We start from the raw sequence: 20935 nt of genomic DNA on the forward strand, positions 1-20935 counted from the left end.
TAGTTTTAGAGGAGGAATGCAAGAAAAAAATATCCTTTAAAGGGAGCGCTGAGCAGAGCCTATATGCATCCCAGGCTCTGCTCAGCGCTCCCTTTCACGAGCCGCGTGGAGCATGTGTGCGGCGCTTGCAGGCTTTTCCCCGAGGAGGCAGAAGGGCAGCCCATCACTGACGGGCTGCCCTTCTCCCTCCTTGGGGGGAAAAGCCCCCAAGAGCCGCACACACGCTCCACGCGGCTCGTGAAAGGGAGTGCGGCTCTTTAACGGGTGTATGGCTCCTGCGGGCTTTTCTGCGAGGTGGGGGAATTTAAAGAGCATGCGGCTCCTGCGAGCTTTTCTACGAGGAGGGAGAAGGGACTGACTGGCCGCGTCAGTCCCTTCTCCCTCCTTGGGGAAAAGCCCGCAAGAGCCGCGCGGAGCGTCTGTGCGGCTCTTGGGGGCTTTTCCCGCCTGCATTCGCTCCATAAGACTCACAAACATTTCCCCTTACTTTTTAGGAGGGAAAAAGTGCCTCTTATGGAGCGAAAAATACGGTAATGTGTTCGGATATCTGTTCCAAAACCAAAGCATTCTAAAACCAAGGCATTCAATTACCCATAGAAAGTAATGCAAAACGGATTAATCTTTTAAAAACAACCCCTAAAACAGCAAGTTGACACGCAAAACTGTTCTCTTCTCCCCGCAGCTGGAAGTTCAGTGCCCCCCGGGCACCACCATCGGGTACGTGGTTCAGACGTGGCACCCCTTCAACCCCAAGTTCTCCATCCAGAACGTCGAGAAGGAGACGGTGCTTCGCGTTCTGGGGCCTTGCTTCGCCTGCAGCTGTGGCGGGGACGTCAACTTTGAGGTGCTCACGGGAGCAGGCGGCAGTTTGGGAAATTTCTACACACACACACACACACACACACACACATCCCGAGATTTACATTGTTGGCGAAGGGCACTTCGATATGGTACCCAACCGCTAAATCAGCTGTGAGGTGGCAGCCATGACAGCGAGTGACGTCCCGCAAGGCCGCCATATTGGTCGCCTTTGGTGCGGCCATGACGGTTAGCCACAGAGGCTGAAGAAGTGGCGAAGCTTCGCACAAACTGGCCAAAATGTATACAGTGGTATCTCAGGTTAAGTACTTAATTCGTTCCGGAGGTCCGTTCTTTTTTTTATTTTTAAAGTAATATTTATTAAGAGTTTAAAGATTACAAAAAGAAGAAAAAGAGTTAAACAAAGCAAACAATACAATACAATACAAAAAAAATACAATACAAAAAAACCCAAAAACACTGCTTATCTTAACAAAACGAAAGCAAGAACAGAAACAATTAAAAACACATCCAATATTTCCATATCTTGTCTTTCATTTACTTGTTTCAACAACCTCCTCACACCTCCCTTTTTTGTATTCCAGTTCAGTTAACTATTTCAGCAAATCCTTTCCATCTTTCTCATTTTTTGTCCTATAATTTATCTTAACCCAATCTGACCTAATTTTTTCCCCTTTGACCCATTAAACAATCTATTCTTACTTAATTCTTTATAACATTCCTACTAAAGCCATATAGCTTCATTCCAACGTCCCTCAAGGCCGCCATATTGGTTGCCTTTGGTGCGGCCATGATGGTTAGCCACAGAGGCTGAAGAAGTGGCGAAGCTTCGCACAAACTGCCCAAAATGTATACAGTGGTACCTCAGGTTAAGTACGTAATTCGTTCCGGAGGTCTGTTCTTAACCTGAAACTGTTCTTAACCTGAAGCACCACTTTAGCTAATGGGGCCTCCTGCTGCTGCCGGAGCCCGATTTCTGTTCTCATCCTGAAGCAAAGTTCTTAACCTGAAGCACTATTTCTGGGTTAGCGGAGTCTGTAACCTGAAGCGTATGTAACCTGAAGCGTATGTAACCCGAGGTACCACTGTACATCACACCTCACGGTCTACTCAAGAGCAAATGGCATTTTGAGCTGTACTTAAATTTTGGGCAGTCGTTCATAAGGATGCTCACTATTCCATAGCTGTCAACTTTTCCCTTTTCTTGAGAGGAATCCTATTCGGAATAAGGGAATTTCCCTTAAAAAAAGAGAAACGTTGACAGCTATGCACTATTCTAATGTATGGGCCAAATCTTCTTGCTTGCCCCACCACGTCTTTCTTCTCCAGAGGACGCACGGCTTCTGAGCATGTGCAAAGTGCCCTTTGCCAACAATGTAAATTTGGGGGGGGGTGTAGGTAGTTCTGTCTCTATAATTCCCAAAAGAAAAGCTTCTGGTTGTTTTCTTTCCAAAGGTGATTTTGAAAAATCTTTTTCATTTTGTTGTATATCATTTCCAGTAAGCCTTAACCTTACCGCAGGACCACCACATATGATAAAAGGAACCGTCTTTCTCTTCACATTTTCAACACTTATTTGATTTAGATTTACAGTGGTACCTCAGGTTACATATGCTTCAGGTTACAGACTCTGCTAACCCAGAAATAGTACCTCGGGTTAAGAACTTTGCTTCAGGATGAGAACAGAAATCGTGGTCTGGCGGCAGCAGGAGGCCCTGTTAGCTAAAGTGGTGCTTCAGATTAAGACCTGTTTCAGGTTAAGAACGGACCTCTGGAACGAATTAAGTTCTTAACCCGAGGTACCACTGTACATAGACAGATAATTATGAAATTATTGCGAGCATTAATGAGTTAACTTTATATTTGGACAACTTTTCTGCTGTACTTTGTTGGAAGGAGAAAAATAATCATTTAAACAATTTATTTAACTAAAGCAATAACATTATAGCATATGTATCCATGTTTGTTAACTGATATAGTTAAATTTTATATACACACAAACACACAGACACATAAACTTAGACTGAGTTTTAGCACACATGAAAACCTTAAAACAAATCCTTATTTCCTGATGAATAGCCTTTGGACTATAATGTAACTTAAACAGAAAACTATCTTTAGAAAGATTTTTCCTCCAAAAGCATTTTATTTTAAAAATCCAATTAAATTTTTTAAAAAATCCAATTTAAATTTTAAAAATCGGATTTTTCAAAATTTATTTTTTTAAAAAAATCATTGATTTTTATCCACCCTGGTCCAAAGCAAAGCTGGAGTCGTCGGTTCCTGTCCTGGGTAGAACAGGAAGTGGCTTCCGAAGTTGGTGTGCGACGTCACTTCCTTCGAATAGACGGCGGGGTGGCTTATGAGGTCACTTCCTGTGCTGGGGCGGTGAGCCTCTGATGTCACGGCTTGCGTTGCTGACCGCACCTCTCTGTACCTTCCTGCAGGTGAAGACCCGTGACGAATCGCGAGGTGTCGGGCGGATCAGCAAGCAGTGGAGTGGACTCCTCAAGGAGGTCTTCACCGACACAGACAACTTTGGGATCCAGTTTCCCATGGACCTCGATGTCAAGATCAAGGCGGTGCTTTTGGGAGCCTGTTTCCTCATTGTGAGTTCATCATCTTCATAATTTTATTTCCACGCCTACTTTCCGCACTTAAAAGAATGCTCAAGCCGGCTTGCAACACGAAAAGGTGGCTTACATAATTACAAATATAACAAAGTAGTCATTTTTTAAAAAAAGGGATGCGGGTGGCACTGTGGGTTAAACCACAGAGCCTAGGACTTGCCGATCAGAAGGGCGGCGGTTCGAATCCCCGCGATGGGGTGAGCTCCCGTTGCTCGGTCCCTGCTCCTGCCCACCTAGCAGTTCAAAAGCACGTCAAAGTGCAAGTAGATAAATAGGTACCACTCTGGCGGGAAGGTAAACGCCGTTTCCGTGCGCTGCTCTGGTTCGCCAGAAGCGGCTTAGTCGTGCTGGCCACATGACCCGGAAGCTGTACGCCGGCTCCCTCGGCCAATAAAGCGAGATGAGCGCCGCAACCCCAGAGTCATCCGCGACTGGACCTAATGGTCAGGGGTCCCTTTACCTTTACCTTTAGTTATTAAAAAAAACATTAAAAACGACATAACTGGACAATTTCCGCATAAAAACAAAGATACAAAGGTAAATATCAGTAATATCAGTTAATATCAGAATCAACAGCAAAAGCTCCCAACAAATCTTTCCCCTAAAATGCCCCCTCCGAAACAGAGAGCCTTCCATTACAGGGAGCGCGTCATAAGTTTTAAATTAGAAGGAGGGGGTGTTTTGCAAGGAAAATGTAAGCGCAGAGGACGGGTTTGACTTGGAGGTTGCTTGAGGTCTCGTAACTTGCCACCTTCCCTCAGAAATTATTCTGGTTTTTGCATTTAATTTATATCGCTTCTATCCTGCCTTGTTGCTGTTGTTGATATTATTATGTGCAGACCACTATATAATTACATATATACAGTGGTACCTTGGTTTTCGAACGCCTCAGAAGTTGAACACTTCGGTTTTCGAACACCCAAAAACCGAAAGCAAATGGTTCTGTTTTCGAACGCGCCTTGGAAGTCAAATGGCTTCTGCTGAGGTTTTTTCCAGTTTTCTCTATTGAATTTGCAGACCACCCTTTGCGCCTCGGTTTTCAAACATTTTGGAAGTCGAACGATCTTCCAGAATGGATTACGTTCAAAAACCGTGGTACCACTGTATAGTTGTACCTCAGAAGTCAAACGGAATCTGCTCCAGAAGTCCGTTTAACTTCCAAAACTTTCGGAAACCAAAGCGCGGCTTCTGATTGGCTGCAGGAAACTCCTGCAGCCAATCGGAAGTCGTGGAAGCCCCGTCGGACGTTCAGCTTCCAAAAACAGGTTGAAAACCAGAACACTCACTTCCGGGTTTTGATTGTTCGGGAGCCGAAACGTACCAGTACCAAGGCGTTTGACAACCAAGCTACAACTCTGTGTGTGTGCGGTGGTACCTCGGGTTAAGTACTTAATTCGTTCCGGAGGTCTGTTCCTAACCTGAAACTGTTCTTAACCTGGAGCACAACTTTAGCTAATGGGGCCTCCTGCTGCCGCCGCGCCGCCGGAGCACAATTTCTGTTCTTATCCTGAAGCAAAGTTCTTAACCTGAAGCACTTTTTCTGGGTTAGCGGAGTCTGTAACCTGAAGCCTATGTAACCCGAGGTACCACTGTATGTATAAAATCAAAGTGGTTTGCTGCAATAAAAACATGAAACCATACAATAAAACCATAAAAAGTAAATTAAAGAAATACATCAATAATATATCGATAAGAAGAATAAAATTTAAACAGCAGCATATAGAACAGGAATCAGGTGTGTTCCAGTACAAACGTCTGTCAGAAGCGCATCCTGTCGTCTTACTATCGTGGCGCTTGCTCTCTTCACCAATCAGCTGCCTAATAATAATAAAAATAAAAATTTATTATTTTTACCCTGCCCATCTGGCTGGGCTTCCCCAGCCACTCCTTCCAGCTGTTTTGGATCACAACTCGGCCATGGCGTCTGGAGGTGCCAATGTACCGTATTTTTCGCTCTATAAGACACACTTTTTCCCTCCTAAAAAGTAAGGGGAAATGTGTGTGCGTCTTATGGAGCGAATGCAGGCTGCGCAGCTATCACAGAAGCCAGAACAGCAAGAGGGATTGCTGCTTTCACTGCGCAGCGATCCCTCTTGCTGTTCTGGCTTCTGAGATTCAGAATATTTTTTTCCTTGCATTCCCCCTCTTAAAACTAGGTGCGTCTTATGGTCAGGTGCGTCTTACGGGGCGAAAAATACGGTGGTCCAAAACATCTGGCAGGGAGCTGATCTATCCGGATACCTGGGTTGGGTGTGTGTCTGTCTGCAGAACATAAAACCCACCGACAATAAATCGCACCATTGCAATAATAATAATAATAATAATTTTTATTTATACCCCACCCTCCTCAGCCAAGGCCGGGCTCAGGGCGGCTTACAAGCAATAAAAAAAAAACAAGTTGAATGATTACAACTTAAAAACAAAATTAAAATACAACATTAAAATATTGAAACATTAAAATGAATTTGTAGATGAATAAATAAGTTATGTTACTTTACCGTTGGTTTTTCCTCTCCTCTCTCTGCAGGATTTCATGTTTTTTGAGAAGACGGGGGAAGTCGGACAGAGGAGTTCGGTGATCACAAGCTAGAACCATCTCAAAACCGGGATTTCCTCTTTTCTCGATGGACCCTTTTCCCAGTTCTGACATGACAGCGGGGGAGCGGGTTGTGTGTGTGTGTGTTTGTGTGTTTGTGAAAGGAAGAGCGACAATAGTGTCCCTGAGTTAGGCTCGTGGCCCCTCACACTGTTCAAATCCACATGGAAGGAAAAACGAGGGAAAAATTTAAAACGTCCTAGGTTCCTGCTCTGGAGTGACTTGTTTCCGTAACAGCTTGAGGAAGATTTGGGCGGCCCAGGGTATTGCTTTCTGCACAAGGCCCCCAACCCCACAGAGATCACAGACTTGTACGGTTTAAAGGGGCACCCGAGGGTCATCCAGCCCAACCCCAAGTCCTCCTTCACGCGGCGCACCGTTAACCTGTGGAACTCATTGCCACAGGAAGCGGCGATGGCCGCTAACCTAGATCACTTTAAAAAACATTAGGCAAATTCACACCGCAGTGCTTCTATATACCTGTTTCTGAAGCCGCGCGAGGGGAGAGCGGCCTTTGGGGTCTGATCCTGCTTTGGGGCTTCTGGTGGTGGTCTGGTTGGCTGTAGTCGAGACCAGGATGCTGGTTAGAAAGGCCTTTGGCCTGACCCAGCAGGAGGTGTTTAGGTGCTTATGATTTCTGGTGAAAGGTTTGGATGTCTTGCGAAGGCCGTGTGTGGGGCTGAATCGACGTTTTCCTTGGCAGGGTCTGGATTGGGACCAAAGCCTTCTGGCAGGCTGTGGTTTTTATCCCTGCGTTTTGAGGTGCCAAAAGTGATTGGGCCTTCGAGGGAGTAGTCCATCCTTGAACGCGAAGAGGCGGATATTGCTACGGCTGTTGCTGCGCACAAGGTTTTCTGCCATTTTCCGCGCATCGAGCCTTAAAATGTGGGGAGCGAGGCTTGGAGCCTCTCAGGTCTCTTCCATCAGGCCAGCGTCTCGTTTCCGCAACGGCAGAGAGCTGGATTTAATTAAGGTTGTTTACAGAGGCTGCGGGGTCAGGTTTCAAACTCCCGGCTGAGACAATAGGGAGGAGAACGCAGGGACAAGAAGAGAAATGGGATGTTGCTTTCTGGAAACACAGAAAGCAGCAACGACGCTTGTATGCATGAAAAAACATTAGCCGGCCTTTTTCAATAACCAAAAAAGAGGATTTGGGGCGTGGGAGATTCCAGGCGTCGCAATGATGAGCTGTAGCCAGGTCGTAAACATTCAATAAAAAGTTAAGAGCCCGCTGGGTCAGGATCCGTCTGTCTCAGCACCCCGTTCTCACAGCGGCCAACCGGATGCCCATTATGGGGAACCCGCAGTCAGGATTTGAACACAAGCCCTTTCCCCACCTGTGGATTCCAGCAACTGGTATTCAGGCGCATGGCTGCCTCTGACCGCGGAGGCATAGCCGTTGTGACCAGATAGCCTTCGCCTCCTCCGTGAGGGTTTCAGATCCTCTTTTAGAGTTGTCTGGGTTGGTGGCCGTCCCTGCGGGAGGGAGTTCCACAGTTGCTCCTGCGTGAGTTTTGCGTCCCATTTCTGAGACGCATGATGCGCAAGATGAGCGAGGGCTGCAGTCCCGAATTCTGCTCCATTTCTGGTTGTTTTCACTCAGTGTTTGGTTTTCGAAACTAGCCTTCGTTGGTTTAGGACGGGAGTCCCCAGCGTTCTTTAGACCCGAGGGCCCATTTGGAAAATTTAAAATATTGTGGGCGCCTCAAAATACCCATTGCGCAGTGGCGCAGTGTGCTCTGACTGAAGGAGTGGGACAGAGCCTGAATGTGTGTGTTTGTGTGAGAGAGAAAAAGAGAAATAGAGAGATGGAAGGAGAAAATGTCTTTAAGAAAACAGGCTTTGTTGTTGTGCCATAAGAGAAAGCGCAAGAGAGTGTGGATGTTGAATCGTTCAGCTCCTGCCCGAACCTCCCTTGTACATTTTTTTCTTCTGGGGGGGCGGGTTCACTGTCAGAACTAGGCCCTCATCCCCATTTAATCTCTTCTGGGCTTCTGCCAAAGCCTCTGGTCTCCAACCGAGATATCAAACCACTTCACAGATCTGCACACTGGTCATCCACGCCACATTGCCTTAACCACTAAAGATGGGAACGCCCCTGTCTATCCTTTTTTTAAAAAAAAAAAAAGGGATGGGGGGGTTGTTGTTGTTCCCCTCTAACGTCGGGTTTGCAGCAGCACCTCCCCGTACGTCGAGGAAACCCAACGCTTGCATAATATCACTTAACGTTCTGTGTGTGTTTTATATATATATATATATATTTAAATGTTTACACCTCTGGTGTCTTGCGGTGGGTTTGGGTCACCGGAGGGGGAATAGAGAGAGGAAATGGATGGGGGGTATTTTAGACCCTCCTCACCCCTCCACCGCCCCAAAAGAAAACAAAGAGGGTAAAAGTCGAAGCCTTTCGAGTCTCGAGTTGACAGCGGCGGCTCACGAGGACGGAGGCTGTGAAGGAGCGAGAGGCGATTTGCACGATGTTGGCGGGTTGCACGTGACGAAATCCAGCCACCGTCAAGCTGTTAAAACTTCAGAGAGGTCGAGGCAAGCGGCGGGACAATTGGCTGCTGGCTGAAGGAAACGGCTGGACAACTTGGCTCGCGTTTCATCGACCTGGCCATGGCTGGCATCTTCAGAGCTGGTGTTGAGCCGGACAGGCGAACGGGATTGTAGAAGGAGCGGTTCCTTCGGGGGGGGATGCAAGAGAGGCGAGTGCCTTGTTTCCTTGACCACACCTTCTGTTCCTCCACAGCAAACCAAAGAATAAATGTATGTAGTTGTTCTGCAGTCCGTTGCGTCGCCTCGTAACTTTTCTCCCGACGCCTCGACCCAAGGGTCATCCAGTGTGTGGATAATACCCAGTTCTACCTCTCTTTCAAATTGGAACCAGTAAAGGCGGTGAAGGTCCTGTGTGAGTGTCTGGAGGCGGTTGGAGGATGGATGGCAGCTAATGGATTGAGGTTGAAGTACTGTTTCTGGGGGACAGGAGGCGGGTGGGTGTGGAGGACTCCCTGGTCCTGAATGGGGCAACTGTGCCCCTGAAGGACCAGGTGCGCAGCCTGGGAGCCATTCTGGACTCACCACTGTCCATGGAGGCGCAGGTCAGTTCTGTGTCCAGGGCAGCTGTTTACCAGCTCCATCCGGTACGCAGAATGAAACCCTCCCTGCCCGCAGACTGTCTCACCAGAGTGGCGCATGCTCTGGTTATCTCTCGCTTGGACTACTGCAATGCGCTCTACGTGGGGCTACCTTTGAAGGTGACTTGGAAACTACAACTGATCCAGAATGCTGCAGCTAGACTGGGGACTGGGAGCGGTCACCGAGACCATATAACATTGGTCTTGAAAGACCTCCATTGGCTCCCAGTACATTTCCGAGCACAATTCAAAGTGTTGGTGCAGACCTTGAAAGCCCTAAACAGCCTCAAAGGCCCGGTAGACCTGAAGGAGCGTCTCCACCCCCATCGTTCAGCCCGGACACTGAGGTCCAGCTCCGAGGGCTTTCTGGCGGTTCCCTCCCTGCAAGAAGCTACAGGGAACCAGGCAGAGGGCCTTCTCGGTGGTGGCGCCCGCCCTGTGGAACGCCCTCCCTTCAGATGTGAAGGAAATAAGCAGCTATCTTATCTTTAAAAGACATCTGAAGGCAGCCCTCTTAAGAAGTTTTTAATATTTAATGCTGTATTGTTTTTAACACTCGATTGGGAGCTGCCCAGAGTGGCTGGGGAGACTCAGCCAGATGGGTGGGGTATGAATAATATATTATTATTATTATTATTAATTTATTATCATCCAGTCCAACCCCCTGCGATTTCATCTCCCCCAGAGCTCTGTTCGAAACGCGACTATAAAAGCTAATTGCCTTAAACCTGGCTTGCAGGTCACCACAACGAAAGGTCTACAAATCTTTTTTTTCTCCCACAGTGGAATTTGATATCATTACTGTTCATTTCAATTCCACACTGCGTTATATTTTAAAGAAAGAATACCAAAGCGGTTTTCATTGAATGAAACAGTGCAGAATAAAACAAATTCAAGCTTCGGGGAAAATATTCAGAGCCTTCTCTAAGGGACATTTTGGTTTCCCTGTATCAATTTACCTACTTAATTTATAGAGCTGCCCAGAGCAGAAGGACTCCAGGAAGGCAGTGGTGTGTAATGGTTAGAGCTTCAGACTGGGACTTGGGAAATCAGCACTGACCAGGGGGATGAGGAGAAGAACGCCGTCGTCATGGTTGGGGAAGAAATGTAAAGAGATTGCAGTGTGCTTCTGGGAGTAAAAGGTAAAGGTAAAGGGACCCCTGACCATTAGGTCCAGTCATGGCCGACTCTGGGGTTGTGGCGCTCATCTCGCTTTACTGGCCGAGGGAGCCGGCGTACAGCTTCTGGGTCATGTGGCCAGCAGGACTAAGCCGCTTCTGGTGAACCAGAGCAGCGCACGGAAACGCCGTTTACCTTCCCGCCGGAGCGGTCCCTATTTATCTACTTGCACTTTGACATGCTTTCGAGCTGCTAGGTTGGCAGGAGCTGGGACTGAGCAATGGGAGCTCACCCCGTCGCAGGGATTCGAACCGCTGACCTTCCGATCGGCAAGTCCTAGGTTCTGTGGTTTAACCCACAGCGCCACCCTTGTCCCGTCACGTTAGGGAGTAAACTTCATGTTAAATGGCTGTTTTAGAGGTTTTTTTAAAAAGCCGAATGGATTAATCTGTTTTGCATTGCTTTCTATGGGAAAGCGCGTCTTGGTTTTGGAGCGCTTTGGTTTTCGAACGGACTTCTGGAACGGATTAAGTTTGAGAACCAAGGTACCACTGTAAACAGGTGTGGTCTGACCAAGGCAGAACAGAGCAGTACCAAAACCTCCCTTGGTCTGGACACGAGACTGCTGTTGATGCACTCAAGAATTGCAGTAGCCTTTTTTTGCTGCTGCAACACACTGTGGACTCGCATCAAGCTTGTGGCCTACTAAGACCTCAGGTTTTAAACATGTCCACACTGACTTGGTGCATGCATGCATGGCGCTGCCCCCCTAAAAAAACATTTGTAAAACACCCCTCCAAAAAAACAACTCCATATCAGTGTTTCTAAGTTGGATTTCTCATGAATCAAATAAATGCAGGTGTTCAAAGCGAAATAATAGCCCAGGGGTCAGCAACCTTTTTCAGCCATGGGCCGGTCCACCATCCCTCAGACCATGTGGGGGGCCGGACTATAGTGGCGGGGGGGGGAATGAATGTATTTCTATGCCCCACAAATAACCCAGAGATGCATTTTAAATAAAAGGACACATTCTACTCACGTAAAAACATGCTGATTCCCGGACTGTCCACGGACTGGATTGAGAAGGTGATTGGGCCGGATCCGGCCCCCGGGCCTTAGGTTGCCTACCCGTGAACTGTCTGAGGTGTTCAGACCCCCTTCATTCCCGTCTCCCAATTAACCTCCGTCTCCAAGTGCTACCACCATGACATCACCACGGACTTCCCCCGGTGACATCACCACCCGAAGCAGCCTCAGCAACCCGCCCCCCCCAAAATAAACCCTGTTGCACCGTCACACACGAACTACCTGGGCGGCAATATTTACACAGTATCTCCTCATTTATTCACTCATTTACACCATATTTACAAATGCGACACACACATTATACACCATCCAGAGAGACGGAAAAGTGTGGATAGGGGGATATGTAATCTGATAACTGCTGTCTGTCGGACTCCTCTATCATTTTGGATCCCCTGTTGGGTCTCTTCTCCCTACAAAAGCAGAACGTTAGCAGCACAGTTCAGATGAGTTTACTCAGAGGGAGAGGCCACATGTAAGGAGAGAATTATCAGCCCAAAAGACAGCGAGGGGAAGCAGCAAGAAAGACTGTGTCGCTGCGGAACTTAAATTGCAGCGCCGCAAAGCACAGTGTAAGACATAAACAAAGCAATAAAAATACAATTAAAAACCGTACATCATCCAGAACAGTGCATTGCAATTCCTACAAGAGGCGAAAAGGACGACTGAAGGCTTCGCCGAGGCAATTTTCAAGTGGTCCTTAGGGAGAAGGGGTAGTTTGGGAACCACTGACTTAGAGGTAATATCTGTTGTGTTCGGGAAAATGTGCACATAGTTGCAAATTCAAATGCAGAGGGAAGGAGGGAGGAATTTGGATTTGATATCCTGCTTTATCACTACCCTAAGGAGTCTCAAAAAAGACGCCTGCTTCTTGGGAGAAAAGCAATGACAAACCTAGACAGCATCTTAAAAAGTAGAGACATCACCTTGCCAACAAAGGTCCGTATAGTAAAAGCTCTGGTTTTCCCAGTAATGATGTATGGAAGTGAGAGCTGGACCATAAAGACGGCTGATCTCCGAAGAATGGATGCTTTTGAATTCTGGTGCTGGAGGAGACTCTTGAGAGTCCTATGGACTGTGAGAAGATCAAACCTCTCCATTCTGAAGGAAATCAGCCCTGAGTGCTCCCTGGAAGGACAGGTCCTGAAGCTGAGGCTCCAAGACTTTGGCCACCTCATGAGAAGAGAAGACTCCCTGGAAAAGACCCTGATGTCGGGAAAGATGGAGGACACAAGGAGAAGGGGGCAACAGAGGACAAGATGGTGGGACAATGTTCTCGAAGCTACCAGCATGAGTTTGACCAAACTGCGGGAGGCAGTGGAAGACAGGAGTGCCAGGTGTGCTCTGGTCCAGGGGGTCACGAAGAGGCGGACACGACTAAACAACAACAAAGGAGTCTCAAAGCGGCTAACAATCTCCTTTCCATTCCACCTCCAGCGCTGCTTGCTTTCTATAGGGTTTTTATTTTTGCAGGGTTTGCAGTGACGGAGAACTCCAGGTCGAGATTCGAGTTTAGCCTTCTCAGCGAGAGCAGAACCTTAAAAAAACGGGGTCCTTTAACACTAAAGGAACATCAGGTGGGGATCCTTTCACCTGCCTTTTCTTAATGGACAAACGAGGAGGGAGAGGGAGACAGACAGGAAAGTCACAAACGCCTCTCTGCTGTGGGCGGAATTACAGACTTAAACAGAGTTGAAAGGGACCCAAGGGTCATCTAGTCCAACCCCGCCGCAAAGTAGACAAAATGGATGAGTTACAGCAGCCGTTCTCCAACATGGTTAGCTGCCTTGCACCAGGTCCAGCGTCATTTGGCTGAGGTCAATGGTGGAGCCCTAGAGGAGGTATTGTGATCTGGAGTCAAGGGGAGCAATTTTAGCTACTGAGAATAAATCATCTCACCCTTTGGGCTGATTGGGGCCGATTAAAAGGGTGGGTCATTCTCAAGAAGGGGGACTTGATCTTTATGCTCCCAAGTTAAGGATTTAGGAACAGGAAGGTTTTGAGCAGGGCCGTCTTAAACATATCCAGCACCATGGTGCAAAGATCCCTCTATCGCCCCCTTTCCCAGAGTTGACCTTTTTTTTAGGGCTGGAGGAGGCGGGCAGCGGCTGGAGGGCGGCTCCTCCGGCGGGGAAGAGGCGGAGGCTGGACGCGACGCTGGACGCGGCACCACAGCAGGCAGCACACTGAGCAAACAGACCTGCGCCAAGCGAGCGAGGGCACATGCGCCACTCTTGCCAAGTGTCGGCTCAATTTTTTCCCTTTTAGCCTTCTGGCGCTTCGCAGAATTCTGCGCCTGCAGGCTACAAAGGGAAAACCGAGCCAGCTGGAGCGGCGCACACACCCTCGCTCACTCAGCACGCTCGTTCGGTGTTCCCCGGACTCTCGCCTGGCGCCCTCCAGAACTTGGCGCCCCGGCGCCCCGCAGCACTAGCCTCTATGGGTAAGACGGGCCTGGTTCCGAGAGCACAGAGGGCAAGTTATGTGACGTATGACGGAACTTCAACGAAATCTAAGCCAACTGGAAAGGAAACATTGGAGCACCCCAAAGCATTTGCACAGAAAATAGTAGATCTAACAAATTATTGTTGTCGTCGTTTTTCTCCTTTGTCTTTCCGTATTTATTGGTTTTATCTGTATAGTCGTACCTCGGATCCCAAACGGATTGCAACTCGAACATTTTGGCTCCCGAACGCCGCAAACCTGGAAGCGAGTGTTCCGGTTTGCGAATGTTGTTTGAAACCCGAACGTCCGACGCAGCTTCTGATTGGCTGCAGGAGCTTCCTGCAGCCAATCGGAAGCCGCGCCTTGGTTTCCGAACGTTTTGGAAGTCAAACGGACTTCCGGAACGGATTCCGCTCGACTTCTGAGGTACGACTGTATTATTACTGCGACATCTGAGAAAGGGCCTAGGTGTGATCTTGCTGGCAGGCTTTCCAGTGGGGCAGCTGGTTGGCCACTGGGAGAACAGGATGATGAACTGGGTGGGCCATGGGTCGGATCCAGCAGGCCCTTCTAGGACTCGCATAAAGGCACCTTGCACTTCTGAGTTCTGCTGAGGGCACCAGGTTTGTGGACGCTGCATGAGAGCCAGGGGGCAGGATGCCAGAGGTCTCGCAGAATCCCCCAAAACCCCATGGCAGGTCAGCGAAGATTCGCCACCTAAGGGGAATGCGTTGGCCTCGCTATGCGTTTATGACGAGCTTTGCCGCTTGGAAGATGTCAAATGGAGGTGCCTCTTTGTTCTGTCTCTGAAGGATTTGACACCCTTCCGTCTTTCGCAAAACGCAGGTCAGGTCCGCAGCCCCCGGCTGAGCACATAGCGAGAGGCCATGGCCAGGTTCCAGCGATGTTTCTCCAGGATCCACCGGCACTCTTCCCGGGAATGAGAGCTCAGGTGGAAGAGCTGGTTCACCTGCGGAACAGAAGGAGACTGCGTCAGAGGGACCCGAGACCGGAAAGGGTTTCTGGGGGCAGCTATAAGAGATCGCCATACATGCCCATTGGGCCGCTTCTGATGTGCAGAACTGACACTCAGCGCAAGGGGTTGATGCATCGGTCTGTTAAGCAGAAGGTTGGTGGTTCGAATCCACCCAGGGATGGCTGTGGGCAGGATTTTCCTGCATGGCAGGGGGTTGGACTGGATGACCTTTGGTGTCCTACAATTCTATGAAATACCCGTTCCACATTTGCAAGAAATCGTTCTTATAGTGCACAACTATGGAACTCTCCGCCTGTTGACACCTGGCATGGAATTTGCTGGGCTCTTTTCGGCACCTGCTAAAAACATTTTTGGTTCAAGAAAGCTTAGATGCTTAGAAAGTTTTAATATTTTTCTAGCCTATTGTTACTTTTAACCTTCCAACAGCCTTACAATGCTGCTCTTGATTTCCCTTAGTGATCACTTTGGTTCTTCTATCCTTTTCTCTACAATCAAGCAGCATATAAATTTCACAAAATAAATAAATGAATGGTAGAAGGAATGAATAATAGAAGGAACAAGAAAGGAGACTGCGACTCAAGAGCAGGAAGAATTTTCTGATAGTAAGAGCTGTTCATAGTGATGTATGGAAGTGAGAGCTGGACCATAAAGAAGGCTGATCACCGAAGAATGGATGCTTTTGAATTCTGGTGCTGGAGGAGACTCTTGAGAGTCCCGTGGACTGCAAGAAGATCCAACCTCTTCATTCTGAAGGAAATCAGCCCTGAGTGCTCACTGGAAGGACAGATCCTGAAGCTGAGGCTCCAAGACTTTGGCCACCTCATGAGAAGAGAAGACTCCCTGGAAAAGACCCTGATGTTGGGAAAGATGGAGGGCACAAGGAGAAGGGGACGACAGAGGACAAGATGGTGGGACAGTGTTGTTGAAGCGACCAGCATGAGTTTGACCAGACTGTGGGAGGCAGTGGAAGACAGGAGTGCCTGGCGTGCTCTGGTCCAGGGGGTCACAAAGAGGCGGACACGACTAAACGACTCAACAACAACAACAACATACCCACTGCGACATGGAAATTGCAGCTTAAAGGATCTCCTGCTTTAAAACATCCAGCGAAGGAGAGCTGTGACCCCAAAATCTCTTCTCTTCTTCTCTTTCCATGGTTCATTTTGCACATCACAAATCCGTGCTTATTTTACAAAAAACTAAACCATTCCGTCTTCCATTATTACTTCCACCAAAACTTATTTACACTGCTGGATTTATCTTGACGCTGCCAGCATTTTCAAATCTACACAATCTCCCCCCATATATGCTCAAGTAGGAAATAATAGTCTTTGTAGTTAACAGGATTTCTTCTGATCTAACTTTGTCCCACGTGGTTTTTTTTTTAAATGCTCAGAGGAAATCTGATTGGTTCTTACGAACACTGTGTAAAAAGTTCTTTTGTGAATAAAACGACCTGGGCCGAGGGGTGGAGAGGATTATTATTATACGCACTCCTCCCAGAGTCTTGCTGGTCAAGTCTCATGGGTATTTTATTAATCAGAGTCCAATCCTTCCTTGCTCTGGGAACGCAACACCCAGTTTTAGTGTTACATCAGCTGCTGGGGTCTGATGAGGAATATTTGGGGAAGGCTGAGCGAGAGCCCCGTCTCTGTGCGGAACGGGGGCCAGGGCGCCGCTGGAGAACCGGGCCGCTCACCTTTAGCAACTGGCTGGCTTTCTGAACATCCCAGCCGCTCGCCCTCAAGGCCTCGTGGCATTCCTCCGTCGTGGCGCCGTGGACCTTGTCTTCTACCTGGGGAGGCAAACAGCCAGAGTCAAAGGCAAAATATTCCCAGAGCGACCTCCAAACCTGCAATCGGGTGCGAGCAAGGCGTCAGGGAGGGGAAAAGATTGGAATCCTAGACTTGTAGAGCTGGAGGGGATCCCTGAGGATCATCTAGTCCAACCCCCCCTGCAACGGAGGAATATTGAGCTGTCCCATGTGGTGATTGAACCTGCAACCTTGGCGTTATCAGCAGCAAGCTCTAAGCAACTGAGCTATCCGGTGGTCCAATCATAGCCGCACCCATTATTGGTTCCTGCAAGGGGGTTGGGCTGAATGACCTTTGGGTGGCCCAGCGCTGCGATTCCACGATACCATGCGCAGAATTCTATTACTATTTCCTATGAACCGTGGCGCCCCCTACCTTTCCATCATCATCATCATCATTATTCATTGTTAGTATTATTTTTAACTGAATTTATATAACGCTGTATACCCAGGGGTCTCGGAATAAAATCAAGATATAAAACCACAAAATACAGAATAAAAATAAAAACAACCCCCCCAATAGCCCCCTCCCCCCCACAAAAAAACACATTTTAAAAGGGCATAGGATATAAATCGGATCAACCATATTTATTTATTTATTGTCTCTCCCATCTTCCAGAAGTAAATGCGACACTCAGCCTCAACCAAAAGCAATTTCTGGGATAGCTCATTCTTTTTTCTTTCATTTTTCTAAAAATCTTTAATTTCAAAACCAAAAAAATTTACAAACATCAAATTCAAAATCCATATTCATTTTCTAAAATAAGCCTATTACATAGATTACCTAAATTAAAATATATCTAATTGCTCTAGGCTTCCCTTTGTTGTATGTAAATACAACGCAATTAACAAATTATATTATAAATGATATTATAGGTTCCCATATATACCCCACTCCCGTTCACCTATGCGTGATCCCAATATTTTACTTCTCCCATCTTGTTGTGTTGTTACAATTTAATAATTATTCAATTGATTCTATTATTATTTCCTTGCTTAGCCCTGCATGTTTTACACATTCTCTATCAATATTTCAATTCTGGAGCTGTATTTTTTCACTCCATCCCACTCTCTAATTTTTCTCTGATTCGAGCGGCCTCTAATAATTGCCGCCCATTTTGCCATTTCTACAAACTCGCGGAGTTTGCTTTGCCATTCGAATAGCGATGGGATTCTCTCCCCCTTCCGGGGACAGCTCATTCGGTCAAGCACAATCCTCTTAATCTCAGGGTCCTGGGTTCGAGTGCCGCACTGGGCAAAAGATTCTTGCATTGCAGGGGGGTTAGACTGGATGACCCTCGGGGACCCTTATAAACTCCACAGCTCTACCTCTCTTTCAAATCAGAACCAAAACAAACAAAAAAAAATTTCCCTTCTTCAGATACACTGAAACAGAAGTTGCCAGATCCTTCTATATAGTGAGAAGGTGGGGAGGGGTATTACTCAGAAGGGTGGTGGGAATGGGTGATTGGCAGATAGCTGTGATGAGCCTGTTGACGACTCTTAACGACTGCAATAGGTCTTACAGGAAAAAGCAAGGGGTGAGAAGGTGAAAAATGGCTTTGTCATGTATAATGAGATAAGAATCCAATGTCTCAAAGTAGCTGTATTACTACAAAAGAATTTCAGAAATAGACTGGAAAGAGAAGCTGCTGAATTGCAACTCATTACCAAACTTAAAACCATGGAGAGACCTGGTCTGAACAAAGACATTGGATTCTTATCTCATTATACTTCTGTTTCAGTGTCTCTGAAGAAGTGTGCATGCACACGAAAGCTCATACCAAGAACTAACTTAGTTGGTCTTTAAGGTGCTACTGGAAGGAAAAAAAAATTTTTTTTGTTTTGACTATGGCAGACCAACACGGCTACCTATCTGTTGCTAGTGCAAGTTAGGAATGATATGAATAAACAATATATCCTCTCCTGCCACCCTGAACATTCCCAGAGTGCCTTTTTGGTTTTGACTATGGCAGACCAACACGGCTACCTATCTGAAATCAGAACCAGTGAAGGCGGTGAAGGTCCTGGGTGAGCGCCTGGGGGCATTGGAGGATGGATGGCGGCTAACAGATTGAGGTTGAATCCTGACAAGACAGAAGTACTGTTTTGGGGGGACAGGGGGTGGGCAGGTGTGGGGGACTCCCTGGTCCTGAATGGGTCAACTGTGTCCCTGAAGGACCAGGTGCGCAGCCGGGGAGTCATTCTGGACTCACCGCTCTCCATGGAGGCACAGGTTAATTCTGTATCCAGGGCAGCTGTCTACCAGATCCATCTGGTACGCAGAATGAGACCCTCCCTGCCCGCAAACTGTCTCACCAGAGTGGCGCATGCTCTGGTTATCTCCCGCTTGGACTACTGCAATGCGCTCTACGTGGGGCTACCTTTGAAGGTGACTTGGAAACTACAACTGATCCAGAATGCTGCAGCTAGACTGGGGACTGGGAACAGCTGCCGAGACCACATAACACCAGTCCTGAGAGATCTGCATTGGCTCCCAGGACGTTTCCAAGGAGAATTCAAAGTATTGGGGCTGAGCTTTAAAGCCCTAAATGGCCTCAAAAGCCCAGTAGACCTGAAGGAGCATCTCCACCCCCATCGTTCTGCCCGGACACTGAGGTCCAGCTCCGAGGGCCTTCTGGCGGTTCCCTCATTGCGAGAAGCCAAGTTACAGGGAAGCAGGCAGAGGGCCTTCTCGGTGGTGGCGCCCGCCCTGTGGAACGCCCTCCCACCAGATGTCAAAGAGAAGAACAACTACCTGACATTCAGAAGACATCTTAAAGCAGCCCTGTTCAGCGATGATTTTAATGTGTGACATCTTAGTGTCTTTTTGGTCTTTGTGGAAGCCGCCCAGAGTGGCTGGGGTAACCCAGCCAGGTGGGCGGGGTACAAATAATAAATTATTATTATTATTAGTATAATTATTACATTTCTAGGACTCCCTGCTGCTGCCTTTGGCATCGTTTGGTCAAATCCGTGCCCTCACCTCTTTGATCTTCTTCTCGATCTCCGCCAGGGTTGGCCTCTGCCCTCCAGAAGGGGCTGGGGGCAGCGCCGCTTTCGGAGGTGGGGGTCTGGGCGGCCGTTGCTCCTTCTCCCTGGCCCCCGAAGGAGGGCCGTCGGGCTTGGGCAGGGCCCAGGAGGGCAGGGCCGGATTGGGCAAGCGGGACAAAGGCTTCCGACCCCGTGGCTCCAGCTGCTGCGCCGGAGGTCCTGGCAGATCGCTGAAACGGCGCTGTTGGGGAGGGACGCCAGGAGGGTCCGGTTTGAAGGCGGGCAGCCGGGTTTTGGTGCGCAGAACGCTGAAGTCCGAAAGGGACTCCAGGCTCTTGGAGAGACCTGGGAGGAGGAACAGAAAGAAGTAGGGGTGAGAGAAGGGCGATGTTGCATATTTTTTTTGGAGAGAATTGGGATTTTTTTTTAATTTGCATATTATTTATTTGTTAACATTCTTATATTACATCGGTAAACGTTACAGGACTTACTGTAATATAATTTCCAAACATGTATACCAAAATTATATACAAATTTTATAGACCTAGAAAGAAAATGAAACCAAAACGAAAAGAAAGAACAAAGAGAAAAAACAAAAACAAATCCCCCCCCAAATCATATACAGTGGTACCTCGGGTTACATACGCTTCAGGTTATAGACTCCGCTAACCCAGAAATATTACCTCGGGTTAAGAACTTTGCTTCAGGATGAGAACAGAAATCGTGCTCCGGCGGTAGCGGGAGGCCCCATTAGTTAAAGTGGTGCTTCAGGTTAAGAACAGTTTCAGGTTAAGAACGGACCTCCAGAACGAATTAAGTACTTAACCCGAGGTACCACTGTACATAATAACACACTAGACTTCCTGTCTATCCCGTTGTATATTTCTTTTTTTACAAATGAATGTACCCAAAGCGATAAACAACTACCTGACATTCAGAAGACATCTTAAGGCAGCCCTGTTCAGGGAAGTTTTTAACGTGTGATATTTTATTGTATTTTTGGTTTTTATGGAAGCCGCCCAGAGTGGCTGGGGAGGCCCAGCCAGATGGGCGGGGTATAAATAATAAATTATTATTATTATTATTATTATTATTACTCTTATTATTGTACATTTCTTTACATTTTATCTAATACATTCCTGTATCAATATGTGCTCTTTGTCTTATTTCTCAACTCATTCTCACTCCAATCGGCCTGATTTAGGGCCGGATTTAGGTTTGATGAGACCCTAAGCCACTGAAGGTAATGGGGCCCTTTCTATGTCCGGCTGTCCTTTGTCAACAACAAATTGTCGCTGCTTT

The 20935-nt window shown here is 47.6% G+C and overlaps 2 protein-coding genes across 5 annotated transcripts in view; one reads left to right on the forward strand and one right to left on the reverse strand.

The window, feature by feature from the left end:
- PLSCR3 (phospholipid scramblase 3) overlaps positions 1-8832 on the forward strand; it is a 29541-nt gene extending 20709 nt beyond the window's left edge. For all 4 annotated transcript variants that reach the window (XM_083581166.1, XM_083581167.1, XM_083581168.1 and 1 more), the window contains 3 exons: positions 683-844; positions 3267-3428; positions 5977-8832. In XM_083581166.1, coding sequence (XP_083437292.1) covers positions 683-844; positions 3267-3428; positions 5977-6039 — 387 coding nt within the window. In that variant the 3' untranslated portion in view covers positions 6040-8832. The remainder of the gene's footprint in view (positions 1-682; positions 845-3266; positions 3429-5976) is intronic.
- A 2786-nt stretch (positions 8833-11618) lies between these two features.
- The window catches only part of TNK1 (tyrosine kinase non receptor 1), a 37284-nt gene continuing 27967 nt past the window's right edge, over positions 11619-20935 (reverse strand). The window contains exons 12-15 of the mRNA XM_083580928.1: positions 19626-19978; positions 16526-16621; positions 12768-14799; positions 11619-12220 (exon numbers count right to left, since the gene is read on the reverse strand). Of these exons, the coding sequence (XP_083437054.1) occupies positions 14677-14799; positions 16526-16621; positions 19626-19978 (572 nt within the window). The 3' untranslated portion in view covers positions 11619-12220; positions 12768-14676. The remainder of the gene's footprint in view (positions 12221-12767; positions 14800-16525; positions 16622-19625; positions 19979-20935) is intronic.

Source organism: Podarcis filfolensis, assembly GCF_964270895.1.
Source record: "Podarcis filfolensis genome assembly, chromosome: 13".
Classification (NCBI taxonomy): Eukaryota; Metazoa; Chordata; class Lepidosauria; order Squamata; family Lacertidae; genus Podarcis; species Podarcis filfolensis.